The sequence below is a fragment of the Protopterus annectens genome, chromosome 15.part0, assembly GCF_019279795.1.
Source record: "Protopterus annectens isolate FY-2018-M chromosome 15.part0, PAN1.0, whole genome shotgun sequence".
Classification (NCBI taxonomy): Eukaryota; Metazoa; Chordata; order Ceratodontiformes; family Protopteridae; genus Protopterus; species Protopterus annectens.
This window is the reverse complement of record NC_056749.1, coordinates 676,425,938-676,444,948: the sequence shown is the minus strand read 5'-3', so window position 1 is coordinate 676,444,948 and position 19,011 is coordinate 676,425,938. Positions and strand designations below refer to the sequence as shown.

The 19,011-nt window shown below is 38.9% G+C and overlaps 1 protein-coding gene across 1 annotated transcript in view; it reads right to left on the bottom strand.

The window, feature by feature from the left end:
- The window catches only part of MCF2 (MCF.2 cell line derived transforming sequence), a 1,891,050-nt gene that overhangs the window by 717,620 nt on the left and 1,154,419 nt on the right, over positions 1 to 19,011 (bottom strand). The window contains exons 11-12 of the mRNA XM_044057533.1: positions 7,500 to 7,691; positions 6,155 to 6,346 (exon numbers count right to left, since the gene is read on the bottom strand). Coding sequence (XP_043913468.1) covers positions 6,155 to 6,346; positions 7,500 to 7,691 — 384 coding nt within the window. The remainder of the gene's footprint in view (positions 1 to 6,154; positions 6,347 to 7,499; positions 7,692 to 19,011) is intronic.

Here is a 19,011-nt window from a genome sequence, read left to right as displayed (position 1 = left end):
CACCATCTGTGCAGCATGCACAAATTGTCTTTTCACTATAGCCTTCTGTTTAAGTGGGTGAGAACTTGAATAGTGAAGTAAAAAATTTGAATATGTCTCTTTTCTGAAAATTTTGGATATAAATTTCTTATTTTGATAATCCTTAGCAAGGAAGATGTCAAGGAAGGAAATTTCGTCTAAGTGACGTGTATAAGTAAACTTTAAAAATTCTGTAGTGGAATTAATGTAGGTAATAAATTTGTTAATTAATAACTCGGGTCCATCCCATAAAATAAAAATATCATCCAGGTATCAAGTATAGTGCTTGATGTACCCATAAAAACTAGAGGGAAAAAGGAATTTCTTCTCCCATTGTGTCACAGCTATATTGGTATACAGACCACCACATGCCGGCTCCATAGCTACCCCTTCTTGTTGTAGAAAGATTTCATTGCTAAAAAGAATGAAATTGTTTTTATGCACAATTTCCATTTGGTGAGTGTAAAGTAATGCATCAAAATGACCAACTTTCTTTGCATAAAGGAACTCACTGAACCAATCAAGACCAATACTGTGGGGAATGATTGAGTAAAGGTATTTTATGTCAATAGTCAAAAAGACAAAAGTGTCTTTGAATGGTATCTTGTTGATAGATTCTAGAAAGCTCCAGAAAGCTTTACAGATGTAAGTTTCATTAAAAACAAAATGTTTTAGTTTATGGTCAAGATGTTTAGCCAAGGGGTGTGTAGATGATCCCTTAGCATCTACTATGGGGCAAATGGGTGGTTGTGTTTAATTCTTGTGCAACTTAGGTAAGCCAAACATTACTGAGACTTTAGGATGTAAAACTGATAGGTAGTTCAGAATTTCAATAGAAATAGAACCTTCTATAAAGAGATCTTGTAGTTCACTCCTTATTTTAGTGTAAACACCATTCAATTAATTGATGGAAGATTTTGCAAAGGCTTTCTATTTAAAATAAATAACATCTTATTGTTATAATCATCTAAGTTCATAAGCACACCACCACCCCCTTTGTCTGGTTTCATGATCCTAGTTCTATCCAATACATACTTGATTTCATTAATGGTGATAGTCTCCTGAGTATGGATTTCAGTATTCGTCCCATGCCTACTGTGCAGGTTACGTATATCTAGTTCACACATTCTCTTAAACAGGGAAATCATAGGATGTAAAGGAGGACTGTAAGTGCTGGAAATAGCATGGGGATTAATAAACTGACTAGATAAAGAAGTCTGAAACAGAACTTTTAAGTTCAGCTTGCGAGTGTATAATTTTAGATCCATCAAAGTGGTGGCTACATTACACTTATATTGGGGTACAAAAGTGAAACCCTTTACAAAAATATCACAATGTGAAGTGTCCATACAAACATCAGAAAAATTGTAAACTTTAAAATCACCTAAAGAATTTGTAATGATGTTTCAAGGGGGTAGAATATAGTCATGGTGAATGCTTATAGTGTCAAAAACATCAGTATGTTCAGGAGAATCTACTTCAATTATTTCCTGTTGTTGTTGCGATTGTAAAAAGTTCTCCCTCCTCTGTTGGATTGCCCCCCCCCCGTCGATTGTTGGGGTGATGAGAAGGTGTATACCTGTCTACCCAGTGGTTGTCCTGTGGGGGGGGGGGCTCTGTTCTTTAGATGCTCAGAGCGTCTCAGTGGAGGAAAATCTGCCTGGTCTAAAAAAACTTCCTCTGAACTATTATTAGAGTTTGAGCTTGAGATTTATTAATGAAGGTCCCATTTTCGTCAAAGAATTTAGTACCCCAATCTTGTGAGGGTTGGGGGTTAGGGTATGCTGCACCCTTACTATAGTCAGTCTTATCCCTGATTAATTTTTTCACTTTACATGCTTTTATGTTGGAACACATTTCATCAATGCTCTTAAAAATGTGAATATGTTCATATTTAAAATCTTTATATTCTATATGACTACAAATGTTATTGCCCAAATCACTGGCAGTCTCAATTAATTCATTTATCAAAACTACATTATGTTTGATAATAACATTCATATATTCTATTCCACACTGGTCAAGTATTGCAATAAGTTCTTTAAATAAAGAAGAATCTGGCTATAAACCATTAGGGTAATACCACATGCGTAACCCTTTAGGTACAAGCTTTTCTTTTATGCATTCAATAAAATAAGCATTATCTAATTACAAATGCTTAATTTTAGCAAGATAATAGTCAAACTCTTCAAAAAGAGTGTGTAGGTTAGTATTACCAGCATGAGTCCTGGCTGAATGAACATGATTCAGGTTAATGGAAGCAGGTAACCAGTCTTTTAATACAGGTGCTGATGTTGAGCTGTTAGAATCCTGTGTACCATGAGCTATTTGCTGTCCACAGGGAATAGAAGCTGTAAAAATGCTGGAGATACCAGCCAATGAAGATTTAGAAGGGCCCGAGCTCATTTGGGAGGCATTTGAAAGATTAGAAGCAGTTAAAAAATTTCTCAGGCAGGGAACCACCAGGTTGACTTCTGCACTAAGGCAGGAATTACGTCTGATGTCATCGGGGGATGTGGCACAAAGAGAATCCACTTTCTTAGCCAAATTCTGAACTATAGAAGTAAGTTCTGTTACTGCTCGTTGCAAAACACCAAAATCAGGGTTTTGAGTCAGTAGATGGGGGGATGAAACAAGGCTGTCCTTGCTGGCCATACAAACAACTAGAAAAATGTAATATACAAGGAAAAACTGGCTCAAAAGACAAAAAGCCAAATAGGGCAGCTGAAATCCCCTCTGAAGCTGCAGATTTTTTGGTAAATACATTTTTTAATTCTGTAATTTATACATTTTTGCATATTTATACTTTGTTTTAATAAGTGAACATACTAATTTTATGTAGTATATTTATTACATACAACTGTTTTACTGCATTTTAATGTTATGTCTTTAAGGGGGTGTGTCTTTTTTCATTTCATGATTATGATGCCTTCCACATGTCTTTATACTTTACAATTTTATTGTATCTGATGAAGTTCTAGTGTTCTGGGACAAAAACGCCCATCTGTTTTATGTGGATTTAATAAAGCTGTGTTTTGTACTTGGTTTACCTCTGGATCGATTTTTTGCTTTGAATAAACATTCTGCAACTTCAGAGGGGGATTTCATCTGCCTTGTTTGGCTTTTTGTCTTTTGAGCCATTTTTTTCCTTGTATTTTTCGACATTCTTATATCATATGAAAAAGTTTTGACAAATGTAGTGAAAGTTTTGAAACATGAGGAGAATAAATCTAAGATGATTTCCTCTGCTTAATCTAACAAAACCATATTGGCATCGAGCAGGAATGGAAATCAAACCACAAATAGATAAAAACCAGGCAGCAACTGAATGTGCCAAAAAACAAAAGAAGGAATATAAGGTGAAGGACCAGATGAGAAGGCAAGAAATGTGGAAAATGCATAAATATAGTTGCAAGTATAGACAACTTATGGAATAACCTCATGTTGATCAGGAACAAATGCAGGAATGGTTAACAGAGGCAAATTCAAATCAATAGATGAAAGGTTAACGTTAGCGGCACAAGATAGTGGGCTACATACACATCGGTTTATAAAGCCCATAGAACATGTGGGAGAAACAGACAAAATGTAGGTTTTGCAAAACAGAACTGGAAATAGTTGCACACCTCATTGCTGTTTGCAACATACTAATGGCAGAAGGACTGTAAACTGAAAGGCATAATAATGTGGCAAGACTGTTGCATTAGGGATTGTGCAAACATAATGGCATTGAAGTGGCGGAAAAACAGTGGAAACATGAGCCACAAAGCATCACAGAAAACGATGAAGTCTACATCACATGGGATCACTCATTACCAACAGTTTGAAAAATAGATGCTAGAAAACCAGATATAGTGGTCCAAGAAAAGAAGACAAAAGTAGCTTTGACCATTGAAATTGCCACACCCAGTGACAACAATGTCCTGCATACAGAGAGACACAAAGTCATAAAAAATCAGGATTTGCAAGCAGAAATTAGAGCAATATGGAAGAAAGATACCCAGACAGTTCCAATAATAGTAGGAGCAAACAGGTCTTATAAAAAAGAGTCTACAGTCATATTTAGATATGGTACCGATAAATGTAACTCCATATGACTTGCAGGAGGAGTCATTACTGGGCACATTGTGGGTGCTGGGAAGAGCACTTTTGGCTGACATCAAGGACTGAAACAATACTAATTTCATGAACTTTAATTGAACTTTGACTTAGGAATGGGGTCCATTTCTGTCATGGCATTTGAAACCCAAAAGATTTGGAGAAATTAAAAAAATGGAGAAAACTGTGTTGTGATCCTTGCCTACTTGACAAGGCAAGCTTTCATATTTTGAATCTTCCCAAAAGTAACCAGAACTCCCACATCACCACTGGGGGTTCTTCTTTTGCAAAAAATAGCACTTATAGATAGTTCCAGTCTAGGTGTGAACCTTCTGATTGAGATTTCTCCCAACAGCCAGGCTTTTATACATTGTTGCAATAATGCAATTGTTAGCAGCAACCCCTGTTGATCTACTGCTGCTGACTGTATCTTCCTGTTCAGCAGCATTTTCCTGCAAGCTTTACTGCATCACAGTAGTGCTCTCTCACATGGCAGCACTGCTTAGAAACAAGGCAATTACTGCCTTCTCCATTCTTTCTGGTGTTGGGCTTTCTAAATTGAGTAGGCCCAGATAAGTTGACTGGGTCCACAAAAGGTTTATATCTACCTGTAGGTTCACAGTCTTACATAATGGCTGAGGAAGAGGTACTGCTAGCTACAACTTGATACATTTTTCTCACCATAATAAGTCTAAAGCTTATGACTTTTATGAACGGCTTACAGTGTTTAATTTTATACTTTTTAAGACACACACACACTTGGCAAGGTAAAAAATGGCACTTGCAGTTTTGTCTTGATAAAACAATGGTGAACAAACTTAGGATGCTTACGTCAACTTGTTACACAATAAGACAGAAAATGCTTTCTTCACTGAAAAGAAAAATAAAACTTGGAAAAAAACATATTACTCTGGTTCAGTTTTTGCTTAGGTTTCCAGTCCAGTTGGATGAACCACTAACTTTTCCCTTTTTTAGCTGCAGTGACAGATAGAGCTTTGAGACAACTTCTGACACATTTTGTTAGCTGTTGGTAGCTTGGCTATGCTTCTTAAACAGCTTCCATCTTTCAGTAAAACATGGCCTCCACAGCATGTGCAGATGAGGTATTCTGTGCTCACTGTAGACTAGACGTAGCATTCCCCAGGGAGTACACACACTTCCAGTATAGCTTTACACAATCCAAACTTCTTTGGTATAGAGATCATCCAACTACAGATAACTCAGCGAGCAATACTCACCAGTTTATTTGTTTTAGACATAACAGTGAGGCAAATATGGTGTTCCTTGCTAACAGCAACTCTTACATTTTACTACAACAAACCTTTAAATCTGTGGGCAAGAACCATGCCCAGATAGCTTAGATTCCAACTTAAAGTTTTTAACCTTTTCAAAGAAAGATCTGATAGAGATAAATATGTTTTTGGAGCTTTTCTCCCCATGTCTTGCATGACCAGTAACAAAATGCAAATAGATAAATACATTAAACAAATAATTAGATCTTATCTGGCAGCTGATGTAACTCAAACTCTAAAAGAGAAGGACTGATATACCTGTCCTTAGCTACTAGAACGTTATATGCATCACATTACATAGAATCATTCCTGGGGTGTAATACATTAGGAAAGGAGGTGCAAAACCATCTTTTCAAGGCTAAATTTTTGACCTTGGTTTTTCAATATGTGGGCAAGGGTATGTGCCATTCCTCCCATCACAACAAAAAACAGTGTTTTATGGATTTGCAGCTACATACAGCTCCAATCTCTACAGTGCTTTTTCAGTACACTGTATTATTTATTACACAGTGTTACTGGTGATGAAAGTTTTATTGTGCTTGCCTGTGTGGGTTATGCTCTGAGTAAGCTAATTTCATGATTTCAATCTGGATTCAAAATTAAAGGCATACTTAAATGTAAATTACATAAAACTAATTCAGTTAAAGGTCATGACCTGGAAGTAAAAGGAAGTGTTAATCCTCATAGAATATGGAATGTGCTACAATTAATGACAGTAAGACACTATCTGTTATAACCTATCCTACCTTTGTTTCAGATGAGAAAATTGATTCATAATCATCGTTAAAAATTTGTGGCTCAAAGTTTGAGATGTTGTAGGAGTTTTCAAGAAATTCATCTATATCTTGCAAAGCCCTCTGTGCCCCTTCTTTGGACTGGCACTTATCCATCTGCTGATTGGCTAGGAGATAAGCACCATCATCACACCACTGAAGAACCTTAGCAAAATAAACACAGAAAAATAATGTATCATCAGCACAAGAACTACAACAAATTATACAGTAAATTCTTAACATCTTTGTGTTTACTCACGTTATTAATCACTGGCAGACAGCTTTTAAGTTCAGTCAATGGCACACCTAGACAGTCTCACTATTACAGGAAATACACTCAGTTTTTTTAATAATCAAAGAACAAATCAGCTTCTCTTATTTACTAAATAACTATAGATTAACAGCCAAAATAGCAGATGCAAATTGCAAAACATACATGACAGTAGAAGTTGCATCAAACCTTTATGGAGTTGTATGGATTTTCCTGTAGATAAAATAAGTGAGGTTATCTTCAAAGTACTGCACTCATTTTTCTTACTATATATGAGTGTTTCACTTCATGGATTGTAAGCTGTTTAGGTATGATTTCTGCAAAGACTAAAGCTGTGTCCAGCATAGCATTTAAATCTTTGGTGAAAAAGTTATAGAAATGCAACAGGGTCAGTGAAATGCATACTTTTATGAAATGACAGTGTACTTAAAAATATGGATATACCAACTATTTCAAGTTCTTTTCAAGTACCATGTTAAAAATGGCTTCAAGTAACTAGTACAGTACCTAAAATTAACGCTATGTTGTAGAAAATTTAGTTTAAGGATGTATTATCCATGCACGCTTATACTCAGGGGATGTCCTGTAATAGGGATTATGCCTTTCACATATAATATTTAAGTTGCATTTCTGTTTCAAAGACTTTTGTTTGACATCATACTAGGCTCAGTTCCATCATGTTAAAAAGTGTAAAAGGCTCAAAAACAGAATGTGTCTACCATAAAATCAGAGTTTTTTCAAGGAAAATCCAGTGATATGGAATGCAAGGTAAACACACATGCTTACACGTACACACACGTGCATGTGCATGTACACACACACACACACACACACACACACACACACACACACACACACACACACACACACACACACACACACAAAGGTGTGTGAGAAATTTTAAATACAATACATGTTAAGACCTAACTGAAAACATAACCCTGAGGAAGCATGGTAACCACTGCCTTCCATCTGTAAGATACCTCTAAGTTTTTTGTGAAGACCATGAGGAAGGGTGGTAACCAATTCCTTCCATCTGTAAGATACCTCTTTAAGTTTTTTGTGAAGTTCCAGGGTTTTGTTGAGGGTTGCATCCTTCAAAGACAGTTTATTGTCCAGGACATCACAGAAGTGTCGCAACTGATTGCAGCGCTGACAGATTAACTCTATTGCATAATGATGATTTGAAGCCAGCTGATTTCCTTGTAATATCACAAGATGTGCTCTTCCTGTTACATCCTGAAAGAAAAATAATTTTCATTAATGCAACAGTTAAAAATGTCAATTGGCAATGAAAGCACAAACATTCCAGTTTCTGTAAAAGTTCTTCACGAGAAGCTGAACTGAAGAAGGGTTTTTCCCCCCTACGGCACAAAACATCAGTATCACACAATGAAACGCAACTCGGGCATCATTTTTTATTAAATTCAAAGATACCTTAATTTCTCTTTGCTTCACCATTGAATATGAACAACTGCCAATGGCATTCTGATACAAAAGACAGTCACAGTAGGGCCTTCTTTAGCTTTGCAACAATAACAGAATAAAGACATTTGAACAGTCATTGACTAAATGGCTGTAAAACAAGTGAGAATCATCGTATAATAGATGAAAACTTTTCCTGCACTATGATATAAGATGTTGGTTTGCAGCCGGAAAACAAATATAAATTTAAATGGCTTTTAAAGTACAGCTGCTTTATGTGGACATGAATTATGGAAAACTGGAGCATCCCAGTATGAATCCATGACAAATGCTCCAGTTAATTCTCACAAAACTGCATTTTGCACATTTTTGGTTATAAAATGGTAAGAAAACACACAGATTAGGGCAGTGGTAAGAAGAGCGAAATATAGTAAAAGGAGTCTTGAATGGGAAACAACACACTGTTTTCACATTTCAGACCACCCTCAAATAGAACTGAAGAGTTTACATGTATGCATCTACTAAAGAAAACTGTATGCCATATCTATTTTCAGGAAGTGATAAAGTCTTAGTTCTGTTTTTATAACTATTGAACTTACAATTTATCAATTATCAAAATTCTTTGTGAGCACAACTGTATTTTAAAAATGATTTTTACATCACCGGTAGTGACTGCAGAAGAAAACTCACTATCTCACACATGCCACTCACCCACACACAGGCACACAATCATCTACACATCAAATACCCACACACAGGCATACAATCACCTCACACATCAAACACCCACACACAGTTATACACAATCACCTATACTCAAAATGATATAGTTGTCTATCAGGCTGCCAAAAGCCGTGGGAATGCTCAACTAGAATTTACTATGAAGACAGACACCCTGGAAGCAAAAAAGAACTTCTCTTTGCAGTAATAACCATGGACACTGAGATTCAGCTCAGGACACAATATATTAATACTTTCTTTGTAAAACCTAGGGTGTACTCACAAAGGGAAAGTAGACCTATATCCAGAAAAGGCCCTAGTCCTTTTACACCTAAGAGTGGTATTTTAGTACCAGTAAAATAGACATGACCAATATACCCAACCAGGAATGCTCAGTAGAGGTAGCAAATGTACCACAGAGAGGTATCTTTTTGCCTTATCAGTCAGCCAGCATCCCACTGAATCCCCAAGAAATACATAGTAGACACTCCAAATAACCGGTAGACAAGTTTGTTTCTCGGTCCTTTATTGATGCATCCTATAAACTAAAATAGTCTAAAATTATCTCTAAGTATGTCCGGACATTGGAAAAGAACCAGGACAGCAATGTTTAAACTGTAATGACAGTAAACAAAACCAAAAAAGAATTCCTTTTCTCCAGAGGAAAAGTGCCATAATGTGAGAATGGGAAGGTACCTTCAGGAAATTATAGACATACATTGTTAAAGCTATGTATTTGTACACTAAAAGTAATCATATTATATTCACACCTTCTTTCTACCTTTAGCCATAACTGTTTGAAACATCATCTTGATGAAAGGAGTGTGAGGTATTGTCACAACAACACTATCACAAATCAAATGAGGACACTAGGCATTAGGTTTTGGGACTCGTCTTCTTAATCAGTAGTAAAACTAATGATTCATGTTGGCCTTGAACGAATGAAAGGTCAATGGGATGTTTAATGTACAAGTAAAAAAGCACCATCACTCGAAAACATTCAGCAGACCTTTATTTCTGGAAATCTTTGCTGGTTTAAAACATTCTTTACTGAACTGATGATGTATATAAGAAAACAAAACCTCCTCTTGGGGTTTCTTTTGCAAGAATCTCAACATTCCTAAAAACAGACTGTAACTGGGAGAATGCATAATGCCAGTGGTAAACTTATAAGTGATCATAAGAGATTGGTTAAGAATTTGTTGATTACTTCACTTCTTATATGACCGTAATAAATTGCCAAATACTGCTAGAAGAAGGTCTTACCCACAGCCACAATTATTCAGTTGCTGACATTGGAAAACGTGAGATAATATAATGAGTTTTTAGTAAACTCTGGAGAGAAGGGGAACATGTTTTAAGAACAGGCTATTTCACCTGGATTTATATCAGTCCATTTTTGGTTAATCACAGGTATCTTTTTAATGCAAAAGCTTATCATGACTTCCTTGATTATACTTGGGACACTAAGACCCCAGGGTAGACATTTAATTGTGACTATTCCAACTTCCACATTAAAAACAAGTTTTCTCAGTTTATTGTAACTAAATGTTGAAATCAACTTTTCTTTTTCTTCTTTTGGCTTTTCCCGCTTAGGGGTCACCACTGCGGATCACCTGTCCGCTCATGATTGGCAGTGAAGTTTTATAGTGTCAATTTGCCAGCCCAGCACCCACCCTTCCACAGAAGGGGCACACATGCACGTACTCACACCTAGGAACAATTTAGAATGTCCAATCCACCTACAGCATGTCTTTGGGATGTGGGAAGAAACCAGAGCACCCGGAGGAAACCCACGTAACCACAGGGAGAATATGCAGACTCTGCACAGAAGGCACCCCAGCCAAGAATCGAACCGGAGAACCTCTTGCTGTGAGGTGACTATGCTAACCGCTGCACCACCATGGCCACCTTAAATGTTGAAATCAACTACCTCTCACTTAAATCAACTACTTCTCACTTAAATTCAGCATCATCAGTCATCCTTCCATTCTGTAAAATACTTGGCTGATTTGGGTACACCAAACCTCTCCAATCATAGCATCAGTCTCTCAGTCATCCTGTGGTATATTCAAGGATTCTCAGGTAAGTAGAGAGACATAATCCCTGCAATATGTCCTGAGCCAGCCCTAGAACCTCCTCCCATTACAGACATCTGGTACACCTCCAATAGGAGGTGCCTAGTGGCATAGTCACGAAGGGCCCATGGCATCTCAGTTGTCGCCTTTGAACACAAAGGATCAGTACTTGTACTATAAGATTTTCTGAGACTGCCTAGCTACTCAGTCTATCATGGAAAGTAAACCACATTACCCACTGAAGGAACCTCATTTCAGTCACTTGTATTCATAGCTTCTCAGACACTGCCCCAAACTCATAATCATTGTGAAGGACACAGAATGACAAGCAAACTGAGACTTTTATCCCATGGCTCAGTATTTATGTACCAGTACAAATTGGTAAAAGAACTGCAGCTCTGCTGCCTCTGCATCCAGTGAGTCCACCCATCACTCAGCATTCACTCACAAATAAGACCTCAAAATACTCCTCCTCAAAAGATACCAGCCCCTGTTTCACCTAAACAGACTACCCGCTCTTTTCTGGGAGAGAACCATGATCTCTGATTTGGAGGTGCTGATGTTCATCCTGGACACTTCACATTCTGCAAGAACTCTTACTAAGTTTAAAGCTATATTGGGCAAATCAGCAACATGTTAAGACTAAAGACGTTTTAATTTGAATTTTTAGTTATAGAACAATCTTTTTATGAGGTTCAACATTTCTAACTCCATTATATTTATTACCTTTACTTCTGCTGCATACTTCTACTTGTAATTAGATCCAGTGTACCTATTTTTTGTTTTGTTTTTTTACACATTTTTCCTGTATACTTCTAACTTCCCTTTCTATGACTATTTTTCCATTCTGTATACTAAATGTTGGACCTACTTTCACAGCTTGTTAGTTCATCATCTAATATATTTCCTTTACATGCATATCTATCAATCTATCTATGTAGCTATCTATATTTCTATTATTTATCCCTCTCTGCCTTTCTCTAATCTTACACACTATAAAATGTTTCACGTATATGTGTAGTTATGGGTACCCACTGTGTTCTTTTGTTTTCTACTTTTTGTACAATAATGCTTTTGCATGACTTCCAAGATGGCAATACATTTAGTAACAGATTAATTTCAACAATCCGAGTGTGAAAACAGAAACTCAGAAGAGAGAGAGCCAGTAAACTCATATTTTAGAGTACATCTGAATAACTGGCTAGTAAGTGCACTGCCTGGATGCCAGCAAAAAAGAAATTCAGAGAACCTGAAAGAAAATCAACCACAAAAGGTGAGAAAAAAACACTGACTAGGAAGAATTCTACAGTTATTCAGCAAAAAATAGTGCAAGCTCTCACTTTGGTGTAAGACATAACTTTTAGTAAATTAGAGGAAAAAATAAGTCAAATGTACTCAGAGTTGATTAAAAGAAATAAAACACTGAAGAGTTTGGTGTACATCCACTCAAATAAAAAAGGCTGAAAAAAATGGAAGAAGCTGTGATACTGCCAGACCAGATATTTGGAATTTTTTAAATAATCATATGTAATTTGTGAATATCAATATGATTCATATGCTTGTCTTACAAATGTAAGAGAATTATATATTATGTGAATATTAAACTACTGGCGCAGAAGAGTATGTAAAGTGCTGAGCTAAAATGTAACCACAGTGTACCCTACTAGAAAAGAACAGTAGGTTTTAATAGTAGAAGCTGGAACAAACATAGTTAACTTGCAAAACTGCAAGAAAATAAGCTGAAATTGTTTTACAATGGTGTTATCTCTTAAAACAGACACAATGTCTACAGCTAGAGGTTTTTCTATTGTCTTGAAAAAGAAATAATTACTAGGTTTAAAATGTAAACGTGTTTAATTGTTTTACGACTTCCAGTTCTAGGCAAACATCTGAAAGATACTGTATGTACTTCTCACATAGAGATGCTAACATTTTGTTAAGTTTCTATTAGCCTGGGAACTGAAGGCAGGTGACAAAGAGTGATGTCATCTGGGCTGACCCAGCAGCAATGTTTGATAGTAATTTAAGAACTCTCTCAGAGACAGATTTTGAGCATTTTGAATTTTGTTTTTGACCTGGAAACATCCATCTGCTGCACTTCTGCCTTGCTCTGTAAGTAAGTCTAGGGTACAATAATTTCTTTTAGATATAGTTAGGAATATAGTAAAGATTAGTTTAGATGTTTTCTGTATTTATTTGAGACTGTCCTGCAATGTTGTTTTAAAATATTTCCTGTGATTCTGAACTCTGTAGTTACTGTGCTGTTTGAGTATTGTCTTGTTCTTTTATTATTTATTATTAAATCTATTTAAACCTTTTAATTGTGGCTGGACTGTTTAAAGATATTTAAGTTCTTAGGGAACTTGCATATGTATTTGGTGACACTGTATAGGCCACTCTGACAGCCTTGCTCTTGGTCACACTTATCATTTGGATAACAGTAACATTACACATTAGGATTGGGCACCCTTTGTAAGGGCCTTATAGTAGCTGATAGGTAGTGGATGGTGGTAGTGATAACAACCTTATAGTCTGGGCAGAAAGGGGCATAGCTAGTAAACCTGTGCCAGCCTTCCCCAGGAGTGTCTGTGTGTTTGTATATACATCAAATCTCAAAGTGTGTGTGTGTGTGTGTGTGTGTGTGTGTGTGTGTGTGTGTGTGTGTGTGTGTGTGTGTGTGTGTGTGTGTGTGTGTGTGTGTGTGTGTGTGTGTGTGTGTGTGTGTGTGTGTGTGTGTGTGTGTGTGTGTGTGTGTGTGTCTGAGCTACTCGGGCAGGGACATGAAGCACTGGTTGGAAAGAGAGGGTGCTGGAGGTTTTGAAATGACCACTCAGCTGAGATATTAACCCTATAGCTATGCCAGTGGGAGTCTTACTGGGGATATGGAGAAAGAGGCAGAAACCAGCCCCAGACTGGCTGAGATCTCTGTGTGCTCTTAAGGGAAATTGTACTTTACTGTGTGTACTTGTTATCTTCCCAATTTGTACCTCCCTTACTCGTGCTGACAAGGAGCCAGTTGGCTGAAATGTCCCAGGCTAAAGGACTGATGCATGCCAACCTGACTAAAGCAGACATGATTGCAGCTTTAGTAACAGCTGCATCACAAAATAGCAACCAGGAGGACAGACTGGCTGTAGAGATGTACAACTCTCAGAAAATGGACAGCTCAACCTTTCCACAGAGGAGTTCAAAATCTGTCTGGAGTTAAACAGGCTTGAGCTAGAGGCCACACATTTGGAAATAGAAGCAGCAGAGAAATAGAGATGTCTTGAGACCGAGGAAAATAAGAAACTGTGACATCTGTAGGCTAAGGAGAAGGAGAGGCAGAGGCAACATGAAAAGGAGATGCTGACTATTCACCAGATTCATGGAGGTAATGCAGAAGGGAGTAACCGAACCTCAAAAGCCACAAAGGTCAGTAAATTTCTTCCACAATTCACAGATGGGGATAATTGTGATAGTTTCATTCATATGTTTGAAAGGGTATTGTAAGCAGGATAATGTTGACCAAGGGCTCTAGGTACGATTCCTGACCGCCTTACTCCATGGTAAAGCTGTAACTGTAAATTTCTAAACTGTCTGATACTAATTGTTTAAATTATAATACTGTAAAAAAATGTTTGCTAGAATGAAGCTTACAGGAAAATGTTTCATGACCATAGATGCAAGGCAGATGAAAGTGTGTGTGAATATATTGCTAAACTAAGCACTTATTTTCATAGGTGGGAGAGTGGATGTCAGGTCACCAGGGCTGGCAGACCTTTTGGTGAGGGAACAGACCCTTTGCACTTTGTCTGAGGACATGAAATTCTGGTTAGCTGATAGACAATGCACTACTGCAGATGAGTTGGGGAAGAAGGGAGACCTATACCTAGCAAGCAGGGCATTGCTGCACAGGAAAGCGACACCTAGTGCTGCTCATGGGTCTAAGGGAACCAATGGTGGGCAGCCCAGACTACCCCAGCAGAGTCAGCCAGTAGCAGGGAAAGCCACTAGTCCAGGTACCCCTCCAGAACCAGGGGTTAAATGTTTTACATGCAACCAGTGGGGCCATGTAGCATACAGATACCCATGGAGGCAAGGTGGGAGAGCCAGTAAGTGGGAATGACAAAATGCCAACAGTAGGTTGTCTCGAGACAACAAGGGTACCAAACACCCACAAGAGGTTATACCCTATCTTACTGAATGGGAAAGAGGCCATGGCTAAGAGAGAGACAGCCTCTGACCTAACCATTTGGAAGCCTGCAATGGTTACAAAGGAGCACTACTTGCTTGGGCAGTCTACTCCCATCAGAGCTTTAGGAGGGACCCCCATTCCAAATACCTTTGGCTAGGGTTCACCTTGACTGGGAGGGTGGAAAAGGAAGCCAGCAAGTAGATGTTTTTGAGGGGTTTTACTTCAGAGTCTCAAATTGCTGAAATCTCAAATCTTAGCATTTCGAGACCATGAAGCTGAAACCATCAGAACACCGACACTTACAAAGCCGAAAACAGAATGCTGAGCACACAGCACACACCACACACAAACCACAACACCCACACCACAAAACAAATAAACACACCAAAACACCACACAGGCACACACCTACAATACAGAAATGCAGGGGGGCAAGCCCCCCCTGCACCACCCGCAACCCCCCTACTTATATATACCAACTCCGATATTGCACAAACAGAAAAAAAAAAAATAATCACACACAGACATTCTACAGTCCCTCGCGCACGCGTGCACGTACACACGCACACACACACACACACACACACACACACACACACACACACACACACAAACACCAACACATCCAACACTCACACCTCAACTTACACCTCCCTAACCTAACCCACACGTACAAGTCAGGAAAAACACTCACATACACTCACTGGGTCTATTTTATATATTCAAACGCTTAATTGTTCAATCACTAAAGATCGAAGGTGCAGTGGTTAGCATCGTCACCTCACAGCAAGAGGTTCTCCGGTTCAATCCTTGGCTGGGGTGCCTTCTGTGTGGAGTCTGCATTTCCTCCCTGTGGTCGCGTGGGTTTCTTCCGGGTCCTCCGGTTTCCTCCCACATCTCAAAGACATGCTGCAGGTGGATTGGACACTCTAAATTGGCCCTAGGTGTGAGTGTGTGTGTGTGTGTGCCTTCTGTGGAAAGTTGGGTGCGGGGCTGGCAACTCGACACTGTAAAACTCCACTGCCAATCATGAGTGGACAGGTGATCCGCTGTGGCGACCCCTAACCAGGAAAAGCCAAAAGAAGAAGAAGACTAAAGATCGAACTTTAGTGATCAAACAATTAAATGTTCAAATATATTAAAAAATAAAAAAAAAAACAAAAATAAACAAAAAAGAAAGAAAAACTTAAGGGTGTAAAGCAGGGGGACAGGCTCCCCTGCACCCCCCCCCCCACAACCCCGCTATTTAAATATACCAACTCTAAGATCACACTAAAGTGTAGGAAATGGGAAATATTCTATTTCTGCACTTTAGCACACTGAGGTGCGATCATAGAGTTGGCATATTTAAGTAGCGGTGGGTGTGGGGGTGCAGGGGGGATTGCCCCCTGCTTACACCATTTAGTTTTTCTTTTTTGTTTTGTAAATATTCATTTTTAATATATTCAAACATTTGATTGTTTGATCACTAAAGTTCAATCTTTAATGATTCAAGCAATTAAGCATTCGAATATATAAAATAGATCCCACTCATTTACCTGACATTCCGAACACCATCCCAAGCAGACACTTCATGTAACGTACCAGAAATGCATAAGCGCGGATTCAAGATATTCAAATTCACTCTTATGCACTTTTTGCATTCTGAAGTTTCAGCTTCATGGTCTCGAAATGCTAAAATTTGAGATTTCAGCAATTCAAGATTATGAAGTGAAACTGTTTGAGGATACAATCATCTGCAAAGCCTTCTCCTCCTCCAAGCTCCTAGCAAAAACCCAATTAGCGTTCTCCAAAACAGAAACCTGGATGCAATCCAACCACCTGGCTCTAAATGCAAATAAAACTAAACGTATGATTTTTTTCCCCTACTAAAAACTCGATGATTGAGAGAAACTCATTCACCATACACAGCCAGAACAACACTCCCCTTGAACTTGTTCCCAACACCAAGCTTCTCTGCATCATCATTGATGAAGAACTAAAATTTGATAACCACATCCACTGCTCAATCAAGAAAACCCACCAAAAACTAGGTCTCCTCTACAGGCACACCGCTTCATCACCCCCTCAACCAGAAAAACCCTTGCATCTACCTTCCTTCTCCCCTCTCTTATGTATGGTGCCCCCCTGTTCACCAATCTCCATCTTGGCTTACTATCAAAACTCAAATCTTGCTACCACAAAAATCTGCAAATTTGCAACCAACTTAAAAAAACTCATCCCACCACTGCCACTCCCTCCACACCCTCAAATGGCTTGAACTACCCAACTATTTTTGTTACCTACAACTCAACATTACCTACAAGCTTATCTTTAAATCTGCCAACTGCCCTTTTTTTGCTACATCCTTAAAACCCTATATTCCCAACCGTTCACTCAGATGCAAAAACCAAAATATCCTTCAGGACCACAAACCATCACACCCTCCTGGCCAACTATTTCTGTCCTACTCTTTAGCTAAACAGTGGAACTCTCTACCCTCCCACCTACACAACCTACCAAACCATACCAATTTCAAATCTCAGCTATTCTCTCATCTTTCTTCCAAATGGGAATGTCCATGTCACACTCCAACATAATCCCTAACCCCTTTCAAACCCCCTCTCTTTTCTACCATGCTCTGTAATCTTCTCCATTTTACCATATATTACTGCTTATATCTCAACCAAAGTCAATCTGTCCCCTACCAGTGACAGATTTTCTCTTTTCTACCTGATGTACTGTACTTTCCAAATATATATACTGATACTTCCTCCATGCACAAGGTTCACCTTACCTACTGAGGGCTAGTAACTATACGTTTAAATGTTATTCTACTAAGGTCTTATAACTTTATGTTTAACCTTTCTGTTTGAACTATTGTTTTCTATTGTAACATGTAAAATGTAATGTCTTGGAACTTTTCTCCCTGGGCCACCAGTGAAAACGGGCTCTTTATGGCCCAGTGGACTTCCCCAGTCATCAAACTTAAATAAATAAATAAATATCCCTGCAGATGTCCTGATAGGGAATGGTTTTGATAATGCAGTACTGTGTATGCATGCAGTTACATGCAATCAGGCTTGGAGACAAGCATGTGGGTCTAGTAGCCTAGGGGAGACCCAGACAGACCGCACACTTGCAGCCAGAAATGGTGATGTTGTTACTTCCGGAAGGGATCTACCCTGTAGCTGTGAGACTGAAGGTGAGCCGCAGCTGCTTGTGGGTACTGATGTTCCCCTGGACAGAGTGACTGCAAGGGCAGAGATGAGTAGTAGTACCCAGGCCGACAGTAAGGTGCTGCTGTCAGAGAATACCAGACTTCCTGTGGAAGGGAAGCTGGGAAGGATTACTAAGAGAGAGTTGAGACAGGCTCAGCTCTCAGACCCTACATTACAAGCGCTGAGGGAGGTAGCTAGTGAGGCACCTGATTCTCAAAGGAAGGGAGAATTTGTACACTGGGACAAAGGGTTACTCTATAGACAGTGGACCTCTGAGGAAGGGCTAGGGAGTGAGAGAATACAGTAGCTGGTAGTGCCCAGTGCCTACTGTCTGGCACTTCTAGCCATAGACCATGATATTCTCTTTGCAGGCCATATGGGCATAAAACATACAAAGAGACATCGTATGCAGAATTTTTATTGGCCTGGGATTTCCAGAGCTGTAACAGGGTACTGCAGGGACCTGTGAGCATTGCCAGAAGGTAGGCAAGGCAAGAGACAAGGTAAAAGCTTGCTTGATGCCTTTGCCTGTGACTGAGGAGGATATCGTGGGGCCTCTGAGTACCTCAAGTTATACAGGAAAAAGTATATCCTACTGGTAGTAGATTATGTTACCAGATACCCTGAGAAAGTGGCTCTGTCCTGCATTGAGGCAGAGAAGGGGGCAAATGCTTTGCTAGAGATTTTCAGCAGGGTAGGTTTTCCAAAAGAACTACTGACTGACAGAGGTGCCAATTTCATGTCAAACTTGTTGGATTGTCTGAAGAAGTACTGTGGGGGTGAAGCACCTAAAGACGACCCCCACCATCCCCAGACTAATGGTCTTGCTGAGAGGTTAAACTCTACACTCAAGATGATGTTACGGGCATTTGCAGACCAGTTTAAGAGAAACTGGGACAAATATTTGCCCCATCTGTTGTTTGCTTACAGACAGGTTCCTCAGGAATCCACAGGTTTTT